Genomic DNA, 22,107 nt, shown 5'->3' on the forward strand with positions numbered 1-22,107 from the left:
AGGTATTTCAGTGATTCTCCCTCTCCTTTAGGGCAGAGCCTGACTGACTTTCATTCATTTTTCAACTACACAGAATTCTCAAAATCCTCTCACCTAGAAACCCAGAGTCCAGACCATTAGTTTTCCCCTAACAATTGTTGCAAGAAATGTCAACTGGTTCATGGAGTACTAAGAGGAACATGAAAGAATACAATAGTTAATAGAGTGTGGAGCCAGTGACAGGCTGAAATCAAGCAACCTTCTACAGGAAGCAGCTCTGATTAAGGCAATTACTATCGTAAACAAAAAAAGGAAAGAGTGTTTACTAGCCAAAAGTGGCAGCATTAACTCCAGCCAGTCACCCAGCAAAAACATTTAGTCCCCTAAGGCAGTTGTGTGGTGTCTCAGAATAAACTGCTTGTGTTTGTTTTCATTGTTTCATGCTGTACATTCATCATTTCTCAAACTGTGCCCAGGAAGAGGAAGGTGAAATCAAAAGAAAAGACTGAGGGGACTTTTGTGGGCACCACAGCAAGAGTAAGCAACTATGGCACCAAACTTCAGACAATGAACATTATCCGGGGCCCACATTCACTATTCCCCACTTTGTACCTTGCTTCCTCTTCTTCCTTTCAGAGGGTTTCTTCTTCCACTTTCTTCTCCCCTTGTTCACTAACCAGCTCCCTACCATGTTCAGAATTGGGCCTGCCAGTAACATCCAGGGGCACTACTGGCAGAACTCTATTTACTATTCAACTTAACAAGTTCCAATTATATGCTCAGCCTTGGGCTGGATGATGAGGATCTCAATGCTTAGAACATTACTATCCACTGGTTCTGAGAGACTGGAAACAAGAGTTACATTTGAAGAAACTAAATACCAACCTGAGATTTTAAAGAAATGAACCTGCTTTGAAACATATTCAGGCACCTTAGGCAGATGCTTGTTATTACTGTCACCATTTAATCCTTTTCTCTCAAAAAGATCTGTGCCTCGTAGGAGTGTAACACCAGTCTATTTAAAAGCAAAAATAGCATAACGGCCTTGCAGTGGTCTCCCATTTTCATTCCCACCTTAAACTTAGCCCCAGTTGAAAAGCCTGGAAAGAAGCTTCCTCAAAAACCCTCAAATGATGTTCATTATTAGTTTATTTATTAAATGCAGTTTCTTCACTCCCATTCGAAGCACTCCCTAATAGGTCCACAAGAACTTATTTTCTACTTAAGCCCTTTCTCTAAATGTAGCCCTATTATATTCAGCTAATAAGTAGTAGAGATTCTCTCACATGGTCATCTCTGCAGCTTTCAAGGCTTTGCTCTTAACTCTCCTGGAATGTGACCCTACTCCCTGCTGCGGGCAAACCCCTCAAAGTCTTGAATAGTCTTCCCCATCCCCAAATCAACTTACATTTCCTTGGAATTCCCACAGTGATGAGCCTATGTCTTACCCTTTCCTACCTTGTGTTACTGATATTCATGAAACTGCCTCAGTTCTTTTCCTAGATTCCTTGAATCAAAGGCATTGTCCTATTGACTCTGGAACACTGACTACACGTAGTAGACTTAATGAATAATCCCTTGACTAGTACCAGCTGACACTATGAAAACACTGACCACTGGAAGAACACTGACAACCCCAAATACTCAGGTTCTTCTAAATATGATTCAGTAAATATTTATGGAATGCCAGTCTTACCCAGGCAACTCTGCCAAACGCTGCAGGACATACAAATGGAAAGCAGGGTCCCATCCTCCGGGGAGCACGCTGCGGTGGGAAAATCAGGAGAGAGCACAAAGAGGACCTGAATTCCACTGGAGGACCTGCCACTGGTAAATTACATGACCCTGAGCAACTCACTTCCAGTCAAGGGAGCAAGCTCTCAATTCTCTGTGAAGAACTATAAATGGAACCTATTTCACGGGTAAAAAACCTACCTCACAGAAAAAAGAAGAAAAGAGAAGAAAAGAATCGTGAGCACGCCCGGCCCAGAAGTAGGTACAAACCCCGCAGGGGCCGTCGTTTCTAACTGGGACAAAACGGCCTCTATTTCGAGAAAGCTGCGCCGAGCCCGGGATGACAGCTCCGGCGCGGGACCCGACGCGCAGGGACCTCTAGGCTGGCGGGCTTGGAGACTCGGTGGCATTAACTTCTTTCTTGCCACCAGGGCTGAACAAGGGCAGTCAACCGGTCGTCCAACCACTCCTGGAGCCGCCGCGTTCACGGACTCAGCGGGGCTAAGGTGGTGGTGGTGGCGCCCCGGAAGTGCGTCTCTTCTGCTTCCGGTTGGAATGCGGGCACTAGACGCCGGCGCAGGAGCCACTCCTGGGGTAGTTGAGGGGGGCGGGTGGGCCTGTGAGGGGCTGAGCCTGCGCCCCCGACCCCGGATCCTCGCTGGGTCCGCCTCTGAGTGACGCAGGGAGAGTGTCCTCCTTATAGCGTCGGCCGGAGGGGCGGCGACTTGCGCTCGAGTCCAAGGAAGTGGAAGCGGCCTCCACGAAGCCAAGCCGTCTGAGGTAACGGAGAAGCGGCTTCCCCTTCGGCATTGGCTCCGGGGCTCCCGAGAGACGCTGGCCGCTGCCCGGAGGACTGGCGGGGGCTGCGCCGACTGTCCTGGGGGAGGCCCGGCGTCAGCCTCCTGAGGCCGCTCTTTCCCGGCTTTGCGCAGACAGCGCCCAGGCCGCGCGCCCTTAGACCGCGCCCGGTACTGCGGCTCGCACGGTGCTCGCGGGCGCGCGTGTTGGCGGTCCAGAGGCAGGGGCGGGCAGTAGTGTCCACTTTCCCGCCTCCGCCGGCGTTTGCTTTGCTGGCTGATGTTACCGCCGGGGAACCGGGCAGTCCAGGCTCAGAGAGGTCAGCATCTGTTGACATAAAAGCCCAGGAAGTGTGCCCACGCTTCCTGAGCCAGGTGGGCAAGGAGGTGCCGACCATCTGTGAGTAACGTGGCACCTTGGAAAGAATTCCAATGCCATTTCTGCTGGATCACCTCAGGGAAAGTGAGACTCACAAGGTTCTTCTCAGGCTCGCTTAGGGGACTAAGTGACACTTGAAGAAATGTAGTCAGCAGAATTTAATCACCACCAACTCCCATTCTCTCCTTCTTTGCAACTTGACAATTGGAGGAACATTTTGTGAACAAAGAGCAGTGTAATTTTTCCTAGGTCAAGTAAAGAGAAATTTGAAATACAGATATAAATCTTCAGCCCAATGTCCTTTATTCGTCTTGCAGAGAAATGTCAAGATGAATGTTGAGCAGCTACTTAATTGAGGGCTGTTTTTTGAAAAGAATAAGGCTCCATTTTCCCTAATTACTTTCCTTCTACTCTGGTCTCACTATTTCAGCTTTCCTGCCCATATTCATGTATTGAAAAGAAACACCTGAAATGTTACAGAAAGTGAAGGCTTCCATCTTCCCAAGAGGATGAAAGGTCATAGACGTTGTACCCCCTTACTAAAGACAGAAGAGTAGGATGATATGTTAAAACTTAAGAGAATCTCAGAACATCCCCCTAATCCTTACTTGGCTTGGAGAGGATGAACTAGGAAGCACATCAATTAAATCTTTGGATAACCCCAAACATCTTGCAGCTAGTGGGTACTAATTTTCTTACCCACCAAACTTTCCTGATTATTTTTTTTAAAGACAGAGTCATTTATTGGCATTTATCGTCGATGAGCTGTCCTACATTCATCTGATTAATAGAAAGAAAGGGAGAGAAACAAGGGCCTGGCAGTTGATTTTTAAAGTTCATTTTTCTCTCATAATAAGTAGGAAGTCTTAAGGTTCATATGACTTTCTTATTGACATGCACTTTTCTTCTCACTTTAATACCTTAGGAAGAAGATCTTTCTATTAATTTTGTGCAGACCGACTTGGCCTCAATTTTCAAAGGTGGCGCTAGTGACGTGTCCAACATAGGAGCAGAATTGTTCCTAGAGCAGAATGATGACAGTAGATCTGAAGGTGGCTGAGTACTTGAACCCTCAGATCAGTACTCTGTGGGAGACCAAGGGACCTGTGACAGAGAGCTCCAGTCAGCACAAGAAGTGTGTCCCACAAACAGACAGCCTCAGTCCTGAGAGGTCTCACCTACACTTCCGAAGCTTCCTGTATCATGAAGCAGCTGGACCCCGTGAGGCTGTTGACCGGCTGCAGGAATTATGCCGTCAGTGGCTGAGGCCAGAGATTCATTCAAAAGAGCAGATCTTGGACCTGCTGGTGCTAGAGCAGTTCCTGACCATTCTTCCCAGGGACACCCAGACCCAGATAAAGAAGCACCATCTACAGAGTGTCGAGGAGGCTGTGGTCCTGGTAGAACACTTGCAGAGGGAATCTGGTGAAACGGGGAATGGGGTGAGAAAGATTCCTGGGTAAAATGGGGTGAAGGTGGATATATTGGGGTTGGGGTAGTTAAATGAGAAATAAGATGAATTAGGTCACTGCTCTTTTGTTCCTTTAGGACATCTAAGGTGGGTCCTAAAAGTACAGACCTGCAGCAATAGTCAGTCCTCCACCGGTTTCAGAGATCTTGGCAGAGACTTCTCTGGCTTCAGGGAAGAATTTGCTTTTTGTGCTCTTTTGAGCCAGGGCGTGTTGAGGTTCATGATCCTAGTCTGGCCTTGCCAAGGAGATAGGTATAGAGTTCTTAGAAACAAACAAAAGGCAATAAGGAGTTGGAGAGGAAGGGACAGAGCCAAAAAAGGAGGAATTCCTGGAGACCAAAGGAGAATGAAGATAGTAAAGAAAAGGAGAAGCTACAAGACTAGGGGAAGATTGCCAAGTAAGAGAAAACATAGAAAGAAAACGGGGAAAGAGAGATTTGGAAATCCCAACAGCAGCTGAGGAGTAGTGTCCTCTGTACCATGGACCGGAGCCTCCACTGCCCTCCCTTCATGGTGGTTCCCTGGCTCTGCTGCTGAGCGGGGATCTGGGGTATGCCCCTGGGCAGGTGGCAGCATACCGGCTGGCTTCAGACCTGCTGTGCATACCGAGGTGGGGGGGCATATTTTGTGTCAAAATCATTTGGAGAAAGGTTGCAGCCATGATTCTTTCCTCTTGCTTTTTTTCTCCATTTCATCCATATGGAAAATCATGTTGACAAGATTCCTTAAATCTTTTGAGAAAACTGGAAGACAGGAAACCACCAAGGCAGGGGTCTAAGTTGGGAAAGAAAGCCTGTCAAGGCAGCATGAGAACAGGTGGCTAGTGTAACCCTGCTAGTGGTCTGAGCTGGGTTGTATGCAGAGGGTTGGGGGCTGCTGTCTTGGGGTGCTGGCAGTAGCCACAGCTTTTTTCCTTTTATTCCAGTTTTCCCAGATTTTGTGGCTAGCTCTTTGTGGAAAATTGGTGGCCCAGTATCTCTTTAAGTCTTTTTGTCATTTCCTTTATTGTCTTCCACCTCCTACAGTCTGTACTCTGCTTTTTCCTCCCTCTACCACCAACCCCCAAACAAACATGAATGCTCTGGTAACAAGGATGGGGATTATTTCTAGGTTGCAGTCCACAAGCTGGGAGAGGAAGCAGTGTTCTTGGGAGAAACAGCAGAGGCCCCAGGCTTCAAGCTGAAGCCAGCAGAGTCGCAGCCACTGGGCATGTCCCAGGATGAAGAATTTTGGAATACACACCAGGGTCTACAGGAACCACTGAGCAGAAATACTCACAAAGAAACTGAGCCCATATGTGAGAGGGGTAAGGAGCTTCATGTAATTTTCCTTCTCCTGGGAGCTGTGACAGTGATTTGTTAAGCCAGAATGTGTGAACACCTTCTGGGTACCCTGCCCTGTGGACCTACAAGTGCAGCCACATTAGCAATTATGATGCCCCTCAGGTGGCGATAGAATAGATCACGTGGGTGAAGGTGCAGGTTGGCCTAAGGTACAGAAATCTCCAAACCACAGATTCCTGGTAATAACATCGTGAACTCAGTTTCTTAGAAAGGTCGGATCTGCTTCATCCTCATAAAATATAGGAGTTGGGATTAGAAATGGGTTGTCAGTGGCAGGATGTGAAGAGAGTTGTGTACCAGGAAAAAAATAAAAAGTGATTAAAAAAAAAACCTGTATCTCCTGCTGTACACTGGAGTCCCTGAGTACGTCATTTTCAAAAACATTTAATCTTTGCCTAACTCTGAACAGTTTATGTCATGAGAGGAAAATAAAAGGAGTTTTTCCTTTATTAATTTTGCTTATGAAAACTGGGGAACCTGTTTTAGAGACTGGTAGATACTTGGTTTTTATTTACAGTGAGATGTCCATTTTTGGGCACCACACACACTTGTAAAAGTGTCTCATCTCACCTGAATGAATCGGGATCTTCAGTATTTTAGAAATGAGCTTTGGACGTTCAAAGGCAAGTGAGAGAAATTTCCTCTGGCTCTTCCATCCACAGCTGTGCCTGCTCACCAGATCCTAGCCTCTCCTGAACAGACAAACACCAAAGACTGGACTGTGGCACCTGAGGTCTTCTTGCCTGAGTCCCAGGTGAGCTGTGCTTTCCAGCTTTTTAGGGCTGCCTCCCTGCTGCCCGTGATTCACACTGCCCAGCAGGTGCTCAGAGGTATTAGTCAAGGTGTTCCCCAGGACTTTGGGCACCTGTTTACTGATCTATTGCCTCCTTCCTTTCCGCTTAGATTTTAAAAAATCAAGAGGTGTTAATTCCATTGTGCTTGGCCTACCATGCAGTTCACGGGCCAGATGGTTCAGCAACATGTATAGAGGCATATATTGAGCTGAAGCCCATTTTCTTCTTTAGAACTTGTTGACATTTGAAGAAGTGGCCATGTATTTTTCCCAGGAAGAATGGGAATTACTGGATCCCACTCAGAAGGCCCTCTACAATGATGTAATGCAAGAAAACTATGAGACTGTCATCTCTCTAGGTAAAGATTCTCCCCTTCCCTTTGCATAGAAATTGAGTAATCTTCATGTTCTTAGCTTACTGGGAATGCACCTGCCGTGAGAGGGTCTTTGTTCCAGTAGCTGTTTGGTTCTCAACTAGGTGGAGTGGGCAGGGAAAAGTGTATCCAGATCACCAGGGACCTTTTTTCATGTGCACATACTCATTCTTTATTCTGAATCTTGATCCCTCCCTCTGTCTTTCCCTCCAGATTTCTCTTATGTTTCTCATCTTCATAAAGGACACCACCGTTCACCCAATATTTCAGGTCAGAAAACTTGTGGTCATCCTTTATACCAATCTTGTCATACCCTGCTAGTTCTAATGCAGTACTAGTCCTCTTGTCTCCAGCTTCACAGTGTAACCTGAGTCCAGCCAAGTCTCAGCCTCCTGTGCCATTAGCATTGTAGTGTAAGCCAGTGGCATCTCTAACAAGGGCCACCTCAGTACTTTTAACTGGCACTCCTGCCACCACTCCTCCCCTCCTACAATCTGTTTTCTACAAAACAGCCAGAGTCTTTTAAAAACATGATCACATCATGACATTTCTTGCATCAAAGCCTTACTGTGACTTCACACGTTGAGAATAAATCCAGACTCCTTACTGAGGTTCCCAGGACCCTTCTTTTTCTGGCCCCGTCTCACCCCTCTGCACTTACTTCCTGCCACTCCTGCCCTGCTCAGTTCTCTCTAGCCACACTAGTCTTCTTGCTGTTGAACTTACCAGTCTCATTTATACCTTTGCATTTCCTTTACCTGGCACACTGGACTCTGAGTACTGTATTTTCCAACACCTTTAATTTTTGTCCAACTAGAACTATTCATATCATGTAAGGAAAAAACCAGGATTTCCTTTTATCAACTTCACTGGTGAAAACTGAGGAGCGTCAACTGAGGAACTTGTTGGAGGAGCTAGTAGAAACTTGATTCTTATTTAAAATGAGAAAGCCACTTCTAGGTACAAGGTAACACTTGTGAAGATATCCCATCTCTACTGAAAGAATCAGGATCGTCTACAATTTAGAAATGAGCCTAGAATAATCAAAGGCAGAAGGGAGAGAAATTTCCTCTGGCTGTTCCACCCGCAGCTGTGCCTGCTCACCAGATCCTAGCCTCTCCTGAGCAGACAGACACCAAGGACTGGACTGTGGCACCTGAGCTCTTCTTGCCTGAGTCCCAGGTGAGCTGTGCTTGCCAGCTCTTCAGGGCTGCCTTTCCCTGCTGTGTGTGACCCATACTGCCCAGCAGATGCTCAGAGGCATGTAGGCCCAGATGCTCCCTTTGGGGAACTGGGCACCTCCCAGGGTATTTGCTGATCCATTGCTTCCTTCCTTTCTGCCTTCTCACTTTAAAAAAATGAACTGCTATTAATTCCTTTAGTGACTGGCCTACCATGCAGTTCATGGCAGAGAATGAAGGACCTCTTCTGTATTAGCAAGTACTGAGCCAAAACCCATTCTCCTCTTTAGAGCTTGTTAACATTTGAAGAAGTGGCCATGTATTTTTCCCAGGAAGAATGGGAGTTACTGGATCCCATTCAGAACGCCCTCTGTAGTGATGTAATGCAAGAAAACTATGAGACTGTCATCTCTCTAGGTAAAGATTCTCCCCTTTTCATAGGAGTTGAGTAATCTGTCATGTTCTTAAGTTACTGGGAATGCACCTGCCGTGAGAGAGTCTTTGTTCCAGTAGCTGTTTGGTTCTCAACTAGGTGGTGTGGGCAGGTAAAAGGTGTATCCAGATCACCAAAGTCCTTTATCCAAATACACATTACTTATCCTATATAGAATTGATGTCTTCTTCCCAACAAACTTGTTCTTACATCTCTCTCATCTCCATAAGAGGTGTCCCCACTCATCCAATTGCTCAGAGCAAGAAACAGTCATCCTTTCCCTCGATCTTGCCATAACACCCCACGAAATCTAACACAATGCTCTTGGCTCCACCTTCACAGTATAGCCTGTGCAGTCTGATTGCATCTCAACCTCTTGTGCTGTTAGCATCCTGGCCTTAGCCAGCACTGTCTCTATCGAAGACCACCTCAGTACTTTCTGACTGCCACTCCGAGCCACCACACTGGCTCTCCCAGTCTCTTTTCTGTGTGGCAGCCAGAGTTTTAAAAACCTGATCAGATCATGACTTTTTCTGTTTCACAACCTAGAGACAATTTCTCAAGAAGTTCAGAATATATCCAAATTCCTTACTGAGGTATCCAGAACCTTCTAAGATCTGGTTACTCCTCACCAACCTGCTGTTGTCTCTGGCCACTTGTGCCCTTGCTCAGTCCTCTTTATTTACACTGGTCATTTTGTTGTTTCAGGAACTTGCCTTGCTCATTTCTTCTTTCCCTTTCCCTCTACCTGGCATACTTGTCAGCCACATGGCAAAACTCACTTTAGGGTTCTGCTCAGATACCACTTTCTCAAAGAGGCTTGTATAACCTTATCTAAAATAGCTTCACAGGAGCAGATTTTTAAATGCTCTCTTACCCAGCTTTAGTTTTCTTCAAAACCTTGATCACTTCCTGACATTTTGTTTATTGATGTTTATTGTTTCACTCTGCACTGGAAGATAGCTCCATGAGCTCAGGGGACTTGGCTTATTAAGCACAGTATCTCTAGCACATAGAGAGTGCCCAGAGCACCATCACCACTCAGTATAAATTTATTAAATGACTGGGTGATAAATACTTTCCATACTTGGTAATATGGTTTAGAGAAAGTCCATTAAGTGATTCTGGCCTGTTTCCTCCACTTGAATGTGAACCAGTGAGCTATGGGAGTGGTAGAAATCTCTCCTGGTCATGTATCTGGTGCTTAAGAGCCAAGTTGAAAGTTGCTGTAATTATAATGGGAATCACGTGTGTATCTGATACTCATTCAACCCACTGACCTTCATGTTGGCTCCTTCAGACTTGGTCTTATCCAGTACATAGCCTCCTAAAAGCTAATAGGACCAGCCTGTATTTCCTGCAGCCTTAGGAGTTTGGTTCCACCTTAGTAGAATATGGGGTATTCTTTTTTTTTTTTTTAATTTTTACTCTTTTTTTCGGGGGGGTGGTAATTAGATTGGTTGGTTGGTTGATTGGTTTATTTTTGGAGGAGGTACTGTGGATTGAACCCAGGACTTTGTGCATGCTAAGCATGCAATCCACCACTTGAGCTATACCCTACCCGCTATGGGGTATGCTTATTAGCAGAAGATGGGGAATTTGCACTGGATTCCTATACCCCCATATCCTTTTCATTGGTCCAGTTTAGGTTTATTTCTCAGTCTGCACTTTGCATATCCACCCCTTAATGTAGTATATTATAAACCTGATACCAGATATAAGAGTACCCATTTAACCACTTGGGGTTGCAGTCTGTTAAAGTATCCTTTGGTCTTCCTGAAATATTCTGGAATTAGTGGACCATTGTTAAGTTATAAGTCCTTGATCTCAGTTTTTCCACTTCACAGCATTATTTGTGCTCCCCAAACCTAAAGTGATCTCCTGTCTAGAGCAAGGGGAAGAGCCGTGGATTCAAAGATCCCTGGAGGTCAGAGAGAGTTCTGAACTGCCTCCAGGTAAGTACACCATGGAAAGAGGGGAAATGCCTTGACAGGAACCTTTCCAAGTGCTTACCATTTTATGATTCTTCCTATCTGTTTCTTTTTTTTTTTAAATTAGTGTTCATTCTTTTATTTTTCCTCTTCATTACTGTGGTTTTCTTGCTCTGCCATATGGTTAGCCATTTTCTATGTTTATTCCAACAGGGCTAAAGCTCAAAAATGACACTGAAAATCTTCAGCCTATTAGTTTTTCTGACTTAGAAATACAAGCACCAGTAGATGTACTATCAAAAAAGTCCAGATTGAAAGTTTCCCAGAAAACAATGGGCAAAGAAAATCATGGTGATGTGCACAGGGCGGGGAAATGGCACCGAGATTTTCTAGTGAAGAAAAAAAAGAAACTTTCAACCTGGAAGCAAGAGCTGCTGAAACTTATGAATCGTCACAAAAAGGAACGTGCAGGAGAGAAGCCTTTTAAATGCCAGGAATGTGGGAAAAGCTTCAGAGTTAGCTCTGACCTTATTAAGCACCAAAGAATTCACACTGAAGAGAAACCATATAAATGTCAACAGTGTGATAAGAGGTTTAGATGGAGTTCAGATCTTAATAAGCATTTAACAACACACCAAGGAATAAAACCATATAAATGCTCATGGTGTGGGAAAAGCTTCAGTCAAAATACAAACCTCCACACGCACCAAAGAACTCACACTGGAGAGAAGCCCTTTACGTGTCATGAATGTGGAAAAAAATTCAGTCAGAATTCCCACCTTATTAAACACCGGAGAACTCACACAGGCGAGCAGCCTTACACCTGTGGCACATGCAGGAGAAACTTCAGCAGGCGCTCAAGCCTCCTGAGACACCAGAAACTCCACCAGTAAAGGGAAGCTTGTTTAGTGTCCTCAGTCTGAGAAAATTCACCAAATGAAGTGTGACTCTAAAGTTATGAGAAATACAAAATTATGAAGCATGAAGAATTTTTCATCAGTGAAATTTTTCATCATGAAAATTTGGGGATATAAACATATTTCACAGAAGGAATCAAGGTTGACTCTGCAGGGGATGCTTTAGTAGTTGTACTGCTTACTGCTTTTACTAAAAACTTTCAGAGAATTCCTTAGCAGGAGAGGTGTCCTAAGGATATTCTGAGTGAAGGGAAAAGCTGTTTTGGGATTGTATTTGGCAAAATAGCAAATTCAGTTTCAAATAGTAGATGTAGCCACGAATTCATCAATCTTCTGTGGTCATAGAGGTGAACGTTGTTGGTTCACATTGATCTCGCCAGCCATTCTTAAATGTACATACAGACATTTGAAGCATGGTCTTCCAAAACAAAAAGCAATAATATGCATGTTTAATTGCATACCATTGTCTTCCAGGTTTACCAATTTCAATAATCTCCTGGGGCAGACATGAATTCTAATATAAACCTTTCCAAGAACCAAGTTGGATTTTCTTACTCTCTGATCACTGGACACTGTTCACAAATTTGGACATTGTTTGAGTTCCTTCTTTAACTTTTTGGCAGTTTTAGCTCTTGAATCCTATTAGTACAATTTTTGCTGTGATGAAATCATATTTTAGCTTCACCAGTAGAATTTACCAGATGAATTAATCACTGTTTTATGCCTCTGGTGGTGGATGGAAAAAAGAAACCACCTCTAAAAAGTAGATAATATGGAAACAGGTTGGAATCTTTAGCCATGTAAAGAATTTTCTGCAGTAAAAGAAACTAGACTTTGCTTATGACACAATGTCAGTTGGAGAAAACAGCCATAAAAATGAGCACTTTTATGAGGCCTAAATGGAAACTAATGGGAATTCGGGATCAACTTCTCAGGTTTTTGTCTGTTTGCATTTTAATTTGGTTTTTGTTATTAACTACAAGAGAGGATCTAGAGTGTGTGCTGCACCAGGATCATGTGGTTCACTCGGTGATCTGGGAATCCAGTGAGCTGGAGACCAGGTTTCCAAAAGGGAAGATTTGGGAACTGATGCTGAGTGGCAGACAGGGATGGGCAAATGCAGGTCTGTAGGGGTTGACTTGCACTGCAGCTGTTAGGCACAGGTCATCCTTTCTGTTTTCTCCATCGTGGCATTTAACAGCAGCCTTATGTTACAAATTTGAGAGACTGCTGAAAATCTCTAGGCTGTGGATTTTTCTTGTAACTCACTCTTTTATCTACACTACTGATTCAGATGTGTTCCAGCTAGAGCGTTTGGGTATAATCAGGAAAGGAGTTAATTTATCTCTTCCAAATCTCATACTTTATAAACAGCGAAGTTAGGGCTCAGAGAGATACAGAGGCCTGTTGAGACCCCATAGCTTGTGGGTCTGTTGGCTGTCACTTAGCTTCATCAGTCAGGATGGAAGGCAGGATTAGCAGGACTGATTTGTGTGCTATCCCTGCACAGCCAGCCTGCATGTTGTATTGTATCTATTTCTAGCTTGTAAAACATTCTTGTTTTCTTGTTTCCTTACTGAAACTCTCTTAAATCTCTATTTTCCCTATAAAGTAGAGATAACACTTAACTCAGGGTTTCTCTGGGGATTAGAGGGATTGATAAAGAAAAAACATGTAACAGTCTGGCCAACAGTTCGGTCTTAATTAGTGTATATTCCCTTCCTTTTCCCTGGGTCCCCGGTGATATGTTGGGTGGACTGACTACTTTCGAGAAGCAGATGCATTTGTGGCTATTGCAGCTTCTTCCAGAAGCTGAGCACTGGTGGTGGTGTTTTGCTCAGTTGTTTCAGTGCTTGGCCTCAGTGCTTTATGGTGTAAGTCACCTGAGCTGTTGGTCTGGGCTCTCAGCAGGATTTCATTTTCTTCCCTAAGATGAACTACCAAGTATTATTTCTTAAGCACAGCCAGCTCGGAAGCTCTGGTCTGCACATCTCTTACCCAGCACCCTCAGCCTTACACCCCTGGGACTCTGTCTCTTTTCCCAAGACATACTTGTGGATTTCTTGCTGGTAATACATCCATTCATTCAGTTTAATGAGGGACTATTATGTGCCCAGGTACTCTTCTAAACTAAGGCTATAGTAGTGGATAAGGAGACAAAAATGTATATCCTCATGAAGCTTGTATCCTAGTGAACAGTAAAAGGGTGTGGTTGTAGGTTTTTGCTCCTTTCAAAGAGTTAGATAGGGTCCTGAGATAGTTTTGAGCAATGGGTTGTGAACAGAAGTCTCACTTCTGGGCTGAAACATTTATTTCTTGGTGGAGGACTCTCTACTGCTGTCTCTTCCTGCCTCAGTCACGTAAACACACAGAGATCAAAGTGGTCAGAATGCTGAGCCCCCACAGTGCTGAGAGGGGTATCTATTCTGGAGAGTCCCCTGACCTATAATGGACTTTGTGGGAAAGAGAAATAAACTTTTGTTGGGTTAAATCACTCAGATGTTGGTGCTGTGTGTTTCTGCAGCATAACCAGGCCTGTCTTAATAGGGCCGGCTCTTCTGCTTAGAGCTCAGGAACCTTCTCTTTTTCATTTCACCTGGCTTTTGGCCCTCAGAAGAGATTTGTTTTCCTCTGTGTGCTCCACTGAGCTGATGTAGCACTGACGGGAACCCCTAGAAGCTTCCAAGACTGTGGGTGATAGGAAAGAAAGACTGATTGCTTACCTGGGACAAATCCTGAAGAGGTCAGTTGTTGAAATGGCCAAGACAATGATCTCTTCCTCCCTCTCTGGCCTTACGCCACTTCCTCATCTTTGTCCCACTCTGTCCCACAGCTCCACATGCAGAAAACGAGTTTCTACTGATCAGTGGGTTAAGGAGAGTGTACGGGTTGCTTTCCATTTCTCTTTTTGGTACAGGAGACTTCAAGGAATGGTTTATTAAATACCTCAGTTGTACATCTGTGAGTTGTGCCTCAAAAAACAGGATGCAAGTCACCAAATTTCCCCAGATTCATGTAGAGAGGAAGGTGGCTTCTCTTCCTGGACCAAAAGGTGACAGTTGGGATGAAACTTGGGCAGGAAAGGAGGAGCAGGACCCTCCCGTTGGGGAATGAGAGACCTCCAGTGGGAAATCCTAGCTACTCAGCAGCACAACGTCTTACTACTCCGTGTGTTTGGGTCATGGGATGGATGTGTGGAAGTGGGAAGAAGGCATTTCTGTACGTCGTCACAGGGGTGAGAGCAGATTACTAAAACAACAGCCTAAAATCAAAACTGTTGAGGCTTAGTTTTAGTGGAATCTGAGACACAACCCTACATTCAGCCTCAAACATTAGAATTAAAGTTGTTAACTAATGTGACCTCCATAACCAGATGATTTCTAGGACAAACCAGAAGGTGCTTTGTTTTAGTGTGTCACTTAACAGCCTTACAGGGGCTCCAGGGTTGGTTCTGAGAATTGGATCACTGACCTAGTCTAGTCCCCAAGTCCTCGATCCCTTCTCCGCACTGGTCTCGGTGGCCCCAGTCCTGAGACCATCCATACCCAGAGTTCTCCTCACTAAGCTGACTATAACCTCATACTGATCTTGAGACCCTTAGCTGTCTTTTAACCAGAGAAGAACTGGGATAAAACTGAAACAGCTAGGGTTTCTAACAGGTTTTGAAACTTACGAGAATGGTGTTTAATTTTCCTAGAGAGCTCGAGAGGAAGAATGTAAGCAGCTTTTTCTGTTGAACTGTACAGTTGGGATAACGTGAAAGGTTTGAACACCATAAAGAATTTTCCAAACATTCGTTGAGTCCATCTGGTGACAGGTGTTTGTGAGCACTTTCTCATTTCCTGGCTTGTTCCCACTCAGGTGTAATGGATTAAGGTTGCCTGTTACTTTTCTCTTAGGAGCTTTTCCTCTACTCCTCACAGTGGATTACTTGCTAAAGGTCTCTTGTTCTTTCTGTGGGATAATGCTTATAGAGTCTCTGAAGTGCCCTCAGTAGGAAATCAAGCCTTACCCACGCTCTGTTTCTAAGGTTCTTCCCAAAGAAGTACAAAAATATATTGCTGTTGCTGGATCTGTTCCACACTTGTCACTTTTCTAGTTTCTTCCTTTGGTTTCAGTAGGGAGCAAGGCTGGAGCACTTTTGGAAGCATCTGCCGACCTTGATGTCTATGTGTAGGGTTTCCTTTGTGTGTGAATCTCCACTGCCCAGTGATCCCCGGCTGTACTGAAGTGCCTTCTGCAGGCAAGCGTCTGTAAGGCTTTCCTCCTGTGTGACTCACTCCTGTCTGATCACTCCTGCACTGCACTTAAAGCAGCTCTTGTGAGAGGAATTATACAAGCAAGCTCTTGTGTTTCACTCAGTCTCAGACTTAGGAGAGCTATCAGAATCACTTCCCATTTCCACCACAGTAGGATGGTGAATCTCGTGTTGCACAGGCATAAGCACTAACACAAAAGTGTAAGGTTAATAGTATTTGAATATGCTGCACTTTTAGGGAAAAACTTAGTAAGAAATCTTTCTGTTGAATTTTTTCAACCATGAGTATAATACTTTCAGCATCATAATTTTTACACTAAGCATTTGTCCATGACTGGTACAAACACTTAATGTTTGAAAGCTTTTGAAAAACCTAAAAACTAAAGGATCATTAATGTTTATGAAGAGACAAGTCAGGTATTTTTAACTTTAGAACAATCTTTTAAAAAATGTTAGTAGCATAAGGAATAATAATTACTTACACAGAAGAGTTAGGGAAATGTTTTCCCTATATTTCCTTCATCCTATAACTATGGTGAGTAAGCATTACCCAGCATCAAAGCTGTTTAACCTCCTTAAAGGAGAAGCTCATATTTCCAATGTTACTCTTTGAGTTCAGAGGCACTTCTATAGTATCCTCTGGATCTCTCCAGAGCTCCCACATTTTGAAATCCAAGCTTGCAGAAGGGCTTTCTCTTCCCTTGACCTTTACTCCTATAGCAGTCAGGTCTGCCCTTGCCACTCTGAGCACTGAGTTAATTCCCTTCATAGCACGTGTCACAAGGTAGAGTTCTTTGGTTTGTTTACTTGTTTTGGTCTGAGCCCATTAGAATGGAAGCATCAGGAGGGCAGCGGCTGTGTCTGAACTGTGTAGCCTTGAATCTTTACTGTCAAACACAAGAGATAACAAAATATGTAATAAAAACAAAAATGAAAAAACAACCCTTGAACAACACACAGTGGGTTAGGGGTACTGACTCCCTCACAGTCGGAAATCCACATATAACTTTACAGTTAGCCCTCTGGATCTGTGGTGCTGCACCTACAGCCTTGACTAACCATGCACCATGTAGTACTATAGTACCTATTTATTGAAAAGTCCGTGTGTAAGTGGACCCGCACACTTCAAACCCATGCTCTTCAAGGGTCAACTTACATCAAGAAGGAAAACCTGCCATGGTCTCCTGAGCATCAGCATTGGTTACTCAGAGCACCCCGTCGCCCAGCAGTCTTCCTTCTTCAGGTATCAAGTGCTTGGCAGATGTGTAATGGCTACCAGTCCTGGTCTTGTTCTTTACCGGGAGAGAGGGAAGAGAAGAGCAAGCAGGTCCTCTGAAGGGATGCAAAGAGGATTCATATGTTGGGACACTGGAATGTTGAAGGCTATCATTCTGTCTGCAGGGATGTTCCAGCGTGGAGCTTAGGGAGTTTCACCCTGGAAAAGGAAGTCTGGATTCCATGGGCGCCCCAGGAAAGGCATCTCCACTCAGGTTACCTCTCCTCCCAGCACCCACCCCCACCACGTCTGCTCTCCAGCACTTGCCAATAGCAAAGGCCTGAATACCCACACAGACCTAGGGGTCTTGCAGGCACTTGGCACCTCTCTTCCCATGGGCTCTCTCAACACTGAGGCAGTCTGGTCTGTCAGTGGGTCCCAAACTTGTAGACAGGAGCACAGTGAGATACGCAGAGCTATTCCATGAAAAAAGTATTCTGCTCCCAAGTAAATCGGGGACAATGGGTTAAAGTCAATGTTTTGTTATAGGAGGACTTCTCAGTATATATGGTAATTGTACAGTATAATCTCTGGGTCAAGGGAGAGGTGTATAAGCATGTGGTGATTGTCAGCCTTATGTGATCGTTGTGGTGGGGGTGGTGTATGTGACATTTACACCTAACATCTCTCAGACAGCTTTGTGGAACACCAGTTTGGGAAGCACTGACCTAGTTCATCTTTTCACCGTTATGGGAACTGAGAGACTGTCTGAATTAGTGGAACAAAACTATCTGCCACACCACCTGACTCACAATTAAATGCCCTTTCCTGCACACTACAGATCCTCTTGGGTAGTGGGTCAGCATTGCCATTAAACATTAGGAAGTTCAGGTCCCATGGTTAAATACTGCGGGCACAGTAGAACTAGTATCCAGTACCCATTCACCCTCTTTCTAAGAGAGGACTTGGGGACTTCTCTCTGGCAATGGCCCAGCCAAAGAATTTGTTTCTCCATGGTAAATGGCAGCAATTGTGTTTGGTATCTTCTGTATCTAGTAGAAGATCTAAGCGTTTTAGCAATGACAATTGTATTCAACATCTGCCATTGCAAAGTGTATTTTGCACACAACACTTTGGAAGATGGCACTTACAAAGCTGACAAACCAGTACATCTTTGAACTTCATCTACTCTTCAGGAGGGGTGAACAACAGGAATCATCATTCCCACTTGAGAGGTCAGGCATATAAGACATTTAAATGACAGGAAGTCGTTGTCTTAAGATGTGATGGAGAAGATGTGGGGAGAGAATTGGAGTTTCCTGGTTCTTAGTTCAGATACAACAAGGGCTCTAGGAAGAGAGAAAATTCTTGTCCATGCATGTTGTGGAGCAGGATTTAGGAGTCAGTGTTCCTGGCTGACTCCTTATTACCCATTCTTCCGCTTCTGCTCTCTGAGACAGTCAGTCCAGGCTCTGTTCCACCACCATCCTGACCACTCATATCAGCCTTCACTGTCTCAGAAGGAGGAAAAGGAGAGACCAGGCACTGACATTGTAGCAAGTACCATCACTCTCAACTAAATCATGATCTCTCACCTCTCTCCCCAAGTGCCAGGAATCCTTTCTTAAGGATAGTCTCGTTACCAGAAGGAACCCCATTTTCTCGCTGGCTAATCCCTTTGAGTTAACCAGGGTCCGTTGCCCTCCAATATCATTTCTTTTCCTATACACAGTCTGGAACCTGGAAACAGTCTGTCCTCTAACCATTCGCAGGCACAAAGTAGTCTGGGACCTGCAGAAGAATAATAGGAAAAGCTGTGCCATTTTGCATACCCATCAGCAATAACAGATTTCCTCTTGTTCCACATCCTTGTCAGCATTTGTTGTTGTCAGTGTTTTTGGATTTTCACCATACTGATAGTTGCATAGTGGTATCTTGTTGCTCTAATTTACAATTCTCTAATGACATAATGTGCAGGTTTTGATATCTTACTTTCTTTCTTTCTTTCTTTCTTTCTTTCTTTTTTTTTACTATCTTTGTACCCTGTTTGGTAAAGTGTCCAAATCGTTCTTAATTAAATTGTTTATTTTCTTATTGTTGAATTTTAAGAGTTTTTTGCATAAGTTATATAAAAGTCCTTTATCAAATATATATTTTGCAAATATTTTCTCACAGTCTGTGGCTGTCTTCTCATTCTTTTGACTGTCTTTTGCAGAGCAAATGTTTTAAATTTTAGGAGGGAGGGTATAGCTCAGTGGTAGAGCCCATGCTTAACATGCAGGAAGTCCTGGGTTCAATTCCCAGCACCTCCATTAAAACAAACAAACCTAATTACCTTTTCCCTTCAAAAAAATAATTAATTAAATTTATTTTTTTTTAATTTTAAAACATTTTAATTAAACTTTATTTTTTACAGCAATTTTACATTTATAGCACAACTGAATGGAAAGTACAGAGGTTTCCCATATACCCTACCCCAGCCCCTACACATGCATGGCCTCTCCCATTATCAGTGTCTCCCATCAGAGTGATTGGTATGTTTGTTACAATTGATGAGACTACAGTGACACATCATCACTTAGAGTCCATTGTTTACATTAGGTTTCACTCCTCAATGTTGTATGTTCTGTGGGTTTGGACAAATGTATAATGACATGCATCCACCATAGCAGTATCATACAGAGCAGTTTCATTGCCCTAAAAACCCTCTGCTCTGCCTATTCATCCTTGCCTCCACTCTAACCCCTGGCAGCTACTGATCTTCTTACTGTCTTCATAGTTTTGCCTTTTCCAGAATGCATATAGTTGAAATCATATAATATATAACTTTTACAGATTGACTTCTTTTGCTTAGTAATATGCACTTAAGTTTCCTCCATGTCCTTTCATGGCTTGATAGCTCATCTCTTTTTAGTGCTGAATAATATTCCACTGTCTGAATGTACCACTGTTTATTCATTCACCTACTGAAGATATCTTGGTTGCTTCCAAATTTAGGCAATTATGAATAAAGCTACTATAGATATTCATGTGCAGGTTTTTGTATAGATGTACTTTTCAACTCCTTTGGGTAAATCCAAAGTAGCATGATTGTTGGACTGTGTAGTTTTGTAAGAAGTTGCCTGTCTTCCAAAGTGGCTATATGATTCTGCATTCCCACCAGCAATGAATGAGAGTACCTGTTGCTCCACATTCTCACCAGCATTAATTTGATGTTGTCAGTGTCCCAGACTATGGCCGTTCTAATAGGTGTACAGTGGCATCCCATTGTTTTAATTTGCATTCCCTGAGGATATGTGTTGTGGAGCATGTTTTCATATACCTGTCTGCCATCTATATATCTTCTTTGGTGAGGTATCTATTAAGGTCTTCAGCCCATTTTTTTAAAATCAGGTTGTCTATTTTCTTATTGTTCAGTTTTAAGAGTTCCTTGTATGTTTTAGTTAATTCTTTTATCAGATATATCTTTTGCTATTTTATTCTCCCAGTCTGTCACTTGTGAATAAAAATAAATAAACTTTTTTTAAAGTTTTAAATTTTAATGAAGTCCAACTTATTTCTTTTGTGAAGCATACCTTAAGTGTTATATTTATAAGTCATCAAGAAACCCTAGGTCATCTAGGTTTTCTCCCATATTTTATCTTCTAAGAGTTTTACCATTTTGTTTTCCATTTAGGTCTGGAATCCATTTTGAGTTTTTTTTTAATGAGTATAAAATCTGCATCTAGATTCCTTTTATTTTTGCATATGGATGTCCAGTGATTCTAGCACCATTTGTTAAAAAGACTGTCTCTCCCCCATATTATTGCCTCTGCTCCTTTGTCAACAGTCAGTTGCCCATATTTAAGTGGGTCTAATTCTGAGCTCTCTGTTCTGTTTCATTGAACTATTTGTCTGTTCCTTTACCAGTACCACATTGTCTTGATTATTGTAGTTTTAGAATAAGTCAACGTCAGGTAATGTCAGTCCTCCAGCTTTTTTCTTATCCAATATTGTGTTAGCTATTTTGGGTTTTGGGCCTCTCCATATATATTATAAAATTATTTGTCATTATCCACAAAATAACTTGCTGGAATTTTTATTAAGATTCCATTGAATCTATAGATCAAGTTGGGAAGAATTGACATCTTAAAAAGTATTGAGTCCTTATCCATGAACATGGAATATCTCTCCACTTATTTAGTTCTTTTTTATTTCCTTCATCTTTGAGTTCACTTTGTGTAGATATTGTACATTCATTATTAAATTTATACTTAAGCACATTATTTTATATTTGGAGGTACTAATGTAAATGGTATTATGTTTTTAATTTTAGATTCCAATTGTTCATTGCTAGTACACAGGTAATTGACTATTGTATACTAGCCTTGTAACCTGCAGCTTTGATACATATGCCTTATTGTGTTAGGAGTTTTTGTTGATTCTTTGAAATTTTATACATAGATGACCATGTCACTTGTAAACAAAAAAAAGTTTATTTCTTCCTTCTCAATCTGTATACCTTTTATTTCCTTTTTTCTTCTTATTACATTGTCTAGAGCTTCCAGTATGATGTTGAAGGTAGGTGGTGAGAGGGGACATTATTGCCTTATTCCTTATCTTAATGGGAAATCTAGCTTATCACAATTAAGTGTGGTATTAGTTGTATACTTTGTGTAGTTTTTTTCAAATCAAGTTGAGGAAATTCTCTATTTCTAGTTTTCTGAGTCTCTATCATGAATGGGTGTTGGATTTTGTCAGATGCTTTTTCTGCATCTATTGATATGATCATGTGATTTTTCATTCTTTAGCCTGTTGATGAGATGGATTACATTAATTTATTTCTGGTATTGAAACAGCCTTGCATTTCTAGAATAAACCCCACTGTATAATTCTTATTATACATTGTTGGGTTTGATTTGTTAATATTTTGTTGAGAATTTTTGTATCTGTGTTCACGAGGAATACTGCTCTGCAGTTTTCCTGTAATGTCCTTTTTTAATCATTTTTATTAAGGTAATGCTTGTCTCATAGAATTACTCAGCACTATTCCCATCCACCCAAGACACTGCATGTCCTTTCATTAAGGTTATCTTTCACCTCTTTGGACTAGCCAGGTCTCTGGTCTCTGACCACAGCTTCACGTCTGTCTATATTGTGGTTTTAGAAGATGACATTCAGTGCCCTCTATTCTAGTCTACTGGAAGTTTAACAGGTGGGGAGTGTAGTAGACATTTATTGATTGCATCATAGCCTCCATTTTTCGATTTCGCCTTCCTAACAACTCTGATTCAATTTGGAGACCTCTGAGGTTCCTGATCC

At 42.8% G+C, this 22,107-nt stretch overlaps 1 protein-coding gene across 1 annotated transcript in view; it reads left to right on the forward strand.

Moving 5' to 3' along the window:
* The first annotated feature begins 2,298 nt into the window (after positions 1-2,298).
* LOC105099675 (zinc finger protein 75D) overlaps positions 2,299-22,107 on the forward strand; it is a 34,822-nt gene continuing 15,013 nt past the window's right edge. The window contains 6 exon segments of the mRNA XM_064478393.1: positions 2,299-2,493; positions 3,815-4,331; positions 5,471-5,666; positions 6,366-6,457; positions 6,729-6,855; positions 10,332-10,439. Coding sequence (XP_064334463.1) covers positions 3,921-4,331; positions 5,471-5,666; positions 6,366-6,457; positions 6,729-6,855; positions 10,332-10,439 — 934 coding nt within the window. The 5' untranslated portion in view covers positions 2,299-2,493; positions 3,815-3,920.

Source organism: Camelus dromedarius, chromosome 24 (genome assembly GCF_036321535.1).
Source record: "Camelus dromedarius isolate mCamDro1 chromosome 24, mCamDro1.pat, whole genome shotgun sequence".
NCBI lineage: Eukaryota > Metazoa > Chordata > Mammalia > Artiodactyla > Camelidae > Camelus > Camelus dromedarius.